Genomic DNA, 7,382 nt, shown 5'->3' on the forward strand with positions numbered 1-7,382 from the left:
ACACGCTGTCCCCAAACACAGAACGACAAATTTTCTATGTCAAATTACATTTTTTATTTCTGATAAAACATATACCATAATTTCAACTCCACTCAATCACCAGAAAAATAATATAATACCATATAAAATAAACATCATTGCACAATAAAATCTCTAGTTCTACAGAGAAAAATGTAACTTTTCACACTTATTCCATGTGTAAGAACTTACATCATCGTTCCCCTAAAGCCTACGTGTAGACATACTTACGATGGCAAACCAGAAAAATTGGAACACAGAAGCACATCCATGAAAGAGGAAAGGTTACATTTTTTTGGATAAATTTGACTTTTTCTTCATCAGATTAATGCAAACAGTAGTTTTTTTATGCTTTAAACTAAATCATCACCTTCCCTTCTTTTTCCTGAGAAGAAATCATCGCAAAAATGTGAGTGTGTCAGATTTCTGCGCGTAGGCATTTGTGTGTGAGGGTGTTTGCCATCGTCTGCTGACAGTCTGCCCAGGTTAGCAGGTCCAGGCTGAGGACGACACTTTGCAAATGACATTTAAATGAGGAGAAGCCTTCTTGGGGTTTAATGTCACGTTTTCTGTAAGCAAAAACAGACGCACAAACAGGCAGCCAGGAAAGACACCCTGCTTCTGTCTGGCTAAACCAGTTTGGACAGAATTGCCTGCTGCTCTTTTAGGAACGGGAAATGATATAACTGAATGAAAAACTCTGGGCAACCTGATACAATTCTCCTCTTTTAACAGTGATTGTCTGTGTTTAGACTATAGACCTGTCCCAGCAAGATGACTCATGACTGTAGAAGTTCTTTCTGCCTGCTAAAAATTCAGTCAGTTGAAATCAGTGTGTTGTCTGTGCATCACAGAATGACACAGTTAAACACAGGCCAGCAGTTTCACTACTCTTCTGTACAAAAGGTTTTGATAAATGTGGTCTTCAGCGTAGGAGAGGACTGCAGGCAGACAGCACAGATCTCAGGCTCTAATCACAGTGCCGGAGACCCTGTTTACCTTAAAGTGTGTGGGTGTATGAATGTTAGTCTGCCATATGAGTTTGACAGTAAGAGAGCATGTGGGGAGACAGAGAGAGAGAGAGAGAGAGAGAGAGGATGAGTGTGTGTTCTCTTCTACATCCTGAATGGAGTGCCGGCAGCACCCAGCTGTAACTGACAGATTCTGGTTGAGAGTTGGTGTGTGTGTGTGTGTGGTGTTGTGTGTGTGTGTGTGTGTGTTGTGCTGTGTTGTGTGCGTGTGTGTGTGTTGTGTGTGTGTGTGGACTGAGTAGGGGTCTGTGCATGACCTTGTGTGGGTGTGTTTGGGAGAAGAAGAAGAAGAAAAGCTGTTGTAGAAACAGAACAGACTCACACTTAAGAATGACGGTGGAACGAGGGAATAAAACCAAATGTCTAAAGAAAACTGACAATTCCCATTCATTTTTGTCTCCCTTCAACATTCTGTAAAGGATTCCATACTCTGTGTGTTGAAAAGGACAGAAGCACAACTCCTTCCAGATAAACGTCTGGCTTTGGATGTTCCTCTGTGGTAGAGAGTGGAGGAGAGAAAGGAGACAAGCCTCTGGTAAAGGCAAAAAACCCACAAACGGTCTAAGAAACAAACGATCCACACATTCAAGTCTAGTCCGGCAGGGTCAAATACGGTCCGTCCATGAGAACGTAGAAAACAGCGAGACTGCCACAGAGGATGTGTATGGAGGGTCCGGAGCGCGGGACGTGTGAGGAGACCATACAGTGCTTTTTGAGGAGTTACTGTTCTCCTCTGTTGGCGTTAGAGGAGCTCCTGTCCTCCGTTAGAGGAGTCACTGTCCTCCGTTAGAGGAGTCACTGTCCTCCGTTGTACGCGTAGTCTGCCTTGTTGTGCATGACTAATCGGTTTTCCACGAAGTAGAAACTGTCAGAGCGTGTTTCATAAGGATGATCTATCATCTGACGAACTGAGAACAGAGTACACACACACGTACACACACGTACACACACACACACACACACACACACAGGGCACGGTGGTCAGAGCACTGTGTTAAGTCAGCGATGGAACGTCTGTAATGAAATAGCACTGTGTTGAGTCAGTGATGGACCATCTGTAATGAAATAACATTGTCATGAAACTGCTAACACTGTACAGACACCGCGTTTTTAAATAAAATAATAATTTACTATGTATCGAGTTGTCAAACTAAACTGACTTTGGGTTTTTTTGTTGTTGTTGTTTTTTTTCATCTTCCCCTGGTCTGTTCTGAGAAGGGTCATCATTAACATTTAAACAGTGATTCAGACACTAACCCTGTTATAGCCTCATTATTCCTGCTTCCCGTGTCTTACAAACACACACAACCACGTCCGGTTAAAGACGTGACTCGCACGGAGGGACTCGACCATCAAAACACAACCCCCATGAAAAAAACACACTGTCATCTTTTTTTCCTCCTGAATGAAAACAAGAGCATTGTTCATTTGTATTGATTAATATCAGACTAATATTCACAGATCGGTTTATACACTGCATGCTTAAATATGATTATACCGACAATGAATTAAGATATAACGTCAAATTCTTCTGACACTGGGGACAGTTTCTGTTGGTTTGTTTGTTTTCTAGCACATGACAGTCAACAGAGAAACGCTTTGGTCTGCTGGAGACCTCATAATGCTTTGACTGAACTTCATGCTGTTTCATTCACATTCTGAAATTAAACTGATCCAGGATCAGTGGTCTTAAGCAACTTAAAATGATGTTGATTTATCAGTTTCGGGTATTTAAGTAAACAAAGCAATTAATTTATTAATTAGTCTGACAGGCTTACACAACTCTTATGGAGACAGAAAAAACAGGTTTTACAACTAACATTCAGAAACCAGGATGAAGAATACTCACAGCATATCTGTGTGTGTGTGTGTGTGTGTGTGTGTGTGTGTGTGTGTGTGTGTGTGTGTGAGTGTGTGAGAGAGAGAGACTTACTTATGCTGTCTGATAGCTGTGGGAACTCATAGATGTGTTCACATGTGTTTCTGCTGTTGGGGATGCAGAAGCCAAAGTCAAAATCAAAGCTTTTCAGCAGGTGATCTTTAAAATAGTGTCTCTCGATCATTCGGAAACTGTTCAGAGGCCGCGGACCCACAGTGAACTCCACACTGAGAGAGAGAAAGAGAGGGGGGGGGAAGGAGAGAGGGAGGGAGGGAGGGAGAGAGAAAAGGTAAGCCGTACATCACATTACCAAGTCCATCACAAAAAAGCCCCGTGCCCAAAAATGCAACTTCCGCCTAATTGAAAAACACTAGTCCCATGCTAAAACAGCTTACTCCCTCCCAATGCTTCACTTTGATTGGTTGCAACACTTGTAATGCAAGACAAGCGTTTCTCTGGTTGTCATGGAGCTGTAACGTCTGATGGAGATCTGTACCCAACAGCAGGTCTCAGATCAGCCCTCTGAGTTAAACCATCACTGCAGCATACCACCACAAACAAGACAGCTACATTATGAGAGCAGAGAGAGAGACAGAGAGAGAGAGAGAGAGAGAGAGAGAGAGAGAGAGAGAGAGAGAGAGAGAGACAGGGAGAGAGAGAGAGAGGGAGAGAGAGGGAGAGAGAGAGAGAGAGAGAGAGAGAGGGAAAGAGAGGGAGAGAGAGAGAGAGAGAGAGAGAGAGGGAGAGAGAGGGAGAGAGAGAGAGAGAGAGAGAGAGGGAGGGAGAGAGAGAGAGAGAGAGGGAGGGAAGGAGAGAGAGGGAGTGAGGGAGAGAGAGAGGGAGAGAGAGGGAGAGAGAGAGAGAGAGGGAGAGAGAGGGGGAGAGAGAGAGAGAGAGAGAGAGAGAGAGAGAGAGAGAGAGAGAGAGGGAGAGAGAGAGAGAGAGAAAAGGGGTGGGTGGATGAATGGATGGATGGATGACGACTCACGTTGCTCCCACTGTTCTGAGCCGTAAGAAGGAAGGTGTGAACTGGTAACGCACAAAGCGTCCAGCGCTGGGGTCAGCAGCTCCACTCTCATCACACTCTTCCTCTGAGGAAGAGGGAAAAACTCGTGAGAAAAAAACGCCATCCCAGGCTGAGAGAGAGAGACAACTGACATGATAGACCCAATAAACACACACACACACCTGTGCAATTTCATTTGCATCAGCCCACACCATGTTAACTGTACCAGCATGCCACACACGTACACATACACACACATACACACATCATATCTTAGTGACTGACTTCCATTTCACTGTGACTGAAATTCCAGAACCATCGCCCCTATCCAAAGACATGTTCTGCTACTTTACCAATAACATCAATATTTTGGGGGGAGTGGGGAAAAAAACAGTTTACCCCAGTTATCAATATTTTATACTCCTATACGGACATTTGATCCTTACAATGATGTCATAAGAGCCTACACATACACACAAACACATTCACGAGTACACACACACACACACATATATACATACACATACATATATACATACACACACATACTGTACACACATACTGTACATACTGTACACACACAGGGTACCTGTACTAGGAGGTTTAGCGATTTCAAACAGCACCGTGCCACTCTCCAGGTCTCGTATCTTGAAGCGGATAAAGTCAATGTTATAGATGTTGTCCTCGGGCTCACACAGGTAATCTAGTCAGAAGAGCAGAGCACGATTAAACTGGTCCATGACAGAGAGAAGTGGAAATTCTAAAGGCATCAAAAAGGCTAGTGTGGGATAACACAGGCGATATAGTCTACATAGATCATAATAAAATCTGCCACTCGATTTTATGCGTTTATCACGCTCAATACGAGACAGATGAGGTCCTAATGGAGTCTTTAATATTTCACCGTGTATGGTGAAATAATAAAAGATCCGAAATGATCTCAAAACTCAAGAGGACCTGATATCAGAGTTTCAAATATCGCTATTACAGATCAACAGGTGATGGATCCATTGTATTCTGAAGAATCAAATTAAAAAACTGAGAGCGCGCATCACGCGGACGCAACGAGATCTAACGGACAATATTTATCACTCGGCTTTAAATTAACGCTTAAAATCAAGTTATTTTCAACAGGGTATGCGGAAAAATATACCATGGGTGGCAACTCGTAGCCCTAGGACATCCTCAGGGGTGATATGTCTCCTCTGCGTCCGTAGTTCGTCTTCCGTTACCGGCCTGCTATCTACCTGACTGCGGCGAGATCTCAGTCTTTTCAGAACTCCTCCGGTCGGCTTGCGATCACGTACAGTCGACGAGCTGTGACTGGTGTTTGGAACGTTGTCAGCGATCGGCGGTTCGGTTCGAGGCTTCGGTCCACTCATAACTGCGACTTTTTGATCAGCGTAAGATGGCGTCCCGGATCACTGTGGCAAGACACTGCATTTTGAGGAGGAACGGCCACTTGTTTTCACCAACATATGCTGGAGGGTTGCTATGGCTACTAGACATAGGAATAGATTTACCCGGTCATCAGGTTTTTATAGATGTTGGTGGGAGGAAATCTATTCCTAACGGAAGGAGTTTTTTTTTCTCACCATACCTATTCACAATTAGAAAGCAAAAGTTATTTCATTAAAAGTATACGTTTAGATGCAGCTCTCAGGCCTCATTCTACAACAAAGGCATTTGTTGTTGTTTTTTTTTTCTTTTTTTGCAGTTGGCCATTAATTGCCCATAATGTTCTATGTGAGAAGGACTGACTGACTTTTTTCATCTAAGATTTGGCCCCAAACAGAAGGTTTACATTCAAGTCTTATTGTCATTATTCACAACAGACAGAAACAAAAAGAGCACCAAAGTGTTTATTTGTTTTTCTCTGTGAGAACAATAGCTTAAAGACAAGCATTTCCTCGGGAGTGTTTTTTTTTTTGTATATGGAAACCAAATGTACCCTGGTACACAGCAGGAATGAATCATTTTCCACACATCCAACTGACAGGCTTAGCCTACACTGACAGGCTTAGTCTACACTGAGTACAGAATTTGCCAACAATTTGCCCGTCTGTGAGCAGCGACACGAAATAATCTGGATACTGTATATTAATGAAGGTATGTCTGGATATTGTTTCGCCGTAAATTGGAAAACCAGTTGTGGATTCCACCCTGCTCACCTGACTGTTGCAGAATTGACACAGGAGTCTAGAACATTCCTGCCTCTCTGCTACGTAGCCTACTTTGAATGCAGTGTAACATTTCGCCCGCAGTGCCTAACTTCATCAGCATACAATAACTGACTGTGATTGACTTTGACACAGTTACTAACTGTGATTGACTTTGACAACCCTGTATGGAAACCGAGAGATGATTAAAGAAATCCACCATATCTGTCTGATGTAGACTCCATCTGATTAACACGTGTGTCTTTTCGCAAGTTTGCGCGCTTTAGTTCATTCGCCGATAGCTATGACTTAAAAATGTGAGAGACTAGTATACAGAGCCATAGAGTAGAATTCGCCCAGTAGTGTGTGTTTTTGTCTAATGTGATGTCAGCTGTGTTTATAAAGCTATGCACATTGAACGGTTATGGTAAACTCCCTAATCGCAAATGAGAGAGCTGCTTCTAAATACAGTGTGTCCGAAAAGAACATTCATCCTGGTCAGGATTTAACTGAATACTAAAAATTCAGAGAGAGAGAGAGAGAGAGAGAGAGTCAAAGTACGTATGATATTTCACTGTTTTTACCCTGTTTGAATAATAGAATAACATGCTTAGGTAATGCAACGGCAAGTTATGTTTCTTCATTCCTGCAGCTGGTATAATTTGGTGACGTTTGTGGGTTCACCTAAACACGCTCGTTACAGCAGAGGGTTTTTTTTTTTGTTTGTTTATTCGTAAACTGTTCAAAGGTCAGTTTGAGTAAGAGTGTGATCGTAAAAAGAAACTCGGTGGTTTTCTTGACTAGATAGCCCAACTGCATGGTCTATTTATGTTTTTTTGTTCTGTTTCAACCTCTCTCTTTGTACAATATTGCCAACTTACATTCTGCACACACGCTGGCACGCTCAAAACGTCGCTTCTACAATTCAAATGAACCGGTTCATCCGGTCCGTAGCTGCCCGGACACACTACGGGTGGGAGGGGCTGTCGGCATCGCACCAGTTACGTGGTCTCCGGAGCGCGTTTAGTCAATTGAGCTTCCGATATTTGGGAAGAGTTGCCTGCTCTATAGTAAACAAGTGCGCACTTTCAAACAAATCAAAGAGAGCCAATCCGTCCCAGGCGAAACTTTTACTATGGAGTTGATGAACTAATCTTTCTTCCTCTCCGGTAAGTCTGCATCTCTCTTTGATAGGTATTGTCTAACCACACACAATGCTCTTGGTTTAATAAACGAAACAATAACTTACTTCGGCCGCTCATAGTTAGTCGCAAAGATAACAGCTTAGC

At 43.0% G+C, this 7,382-nt stretch overlaps 1 protein-coding gene across 1 annotated transcript; it reads right to left on the minus strand.

Moving 5' to 3' along the window:
- Positions 1–1,844: 1,844 nt before the first annotated feature.
- LOC115813137 (protein unc-119 homolog B-like) lies at positions 1,845–5,316 on the minus strand. The gene is made up of 5 exons (XM_030775744.1): positions 5,088–5,316; positions 4,524–4,637; positions 3,917–4,019; positions 2,983–3,155; positions 1,845–1,957 (listed from the first exon to the last, which is right to left on the minus strand). Exons 1-5 carry the CDS (start codon positions 5,314–5,316, stop codon positions 1,845–1,847), a joined length of 732 nt encoding a protein of 243 aa, XP_030631604.1.
- Between the last annotated feature and the right edge of the window lie 2,066 nt (positions 5,317–7,382).

This window comes from Chanos chanos, chromosome 1 (assembly GCF_902362185.1).
Source record: "Chanos chanos chromosome 1, fChaCha1.1, whole genome shotgun sequence".
Taxonomy (NCBI): domain Eukaryota; kingdom Metazoa; phylum Chordata; class Actinopteri; order Gonorynchiformes; family Chanidae; genus Chanos; species Chanos chanos.

Coding starts and splice junctions, on each gene's coding strand:
- LOC115813137 (XM_030775744.1), bottom strand. CDS start 5,316: ATGAGTGGACCGAAGCCTCGAACCGAACCGCCGATCGCTGACAACGTT. Junction 4,020..4,523: donor CGCTAAACCTCCTAGTACAG/GTACCCTGTGTG, acceptor CCTCTTCCTCAG/AGGAAGAGTGTGATGAGAGT. Junction 1,958..2,982: donor ACAGCTATCAGACAGCATAA/GTAAGTCTCTCT, acceptor CTCTGTTCTCAG/TTCGTCAGATGATAGATCAT.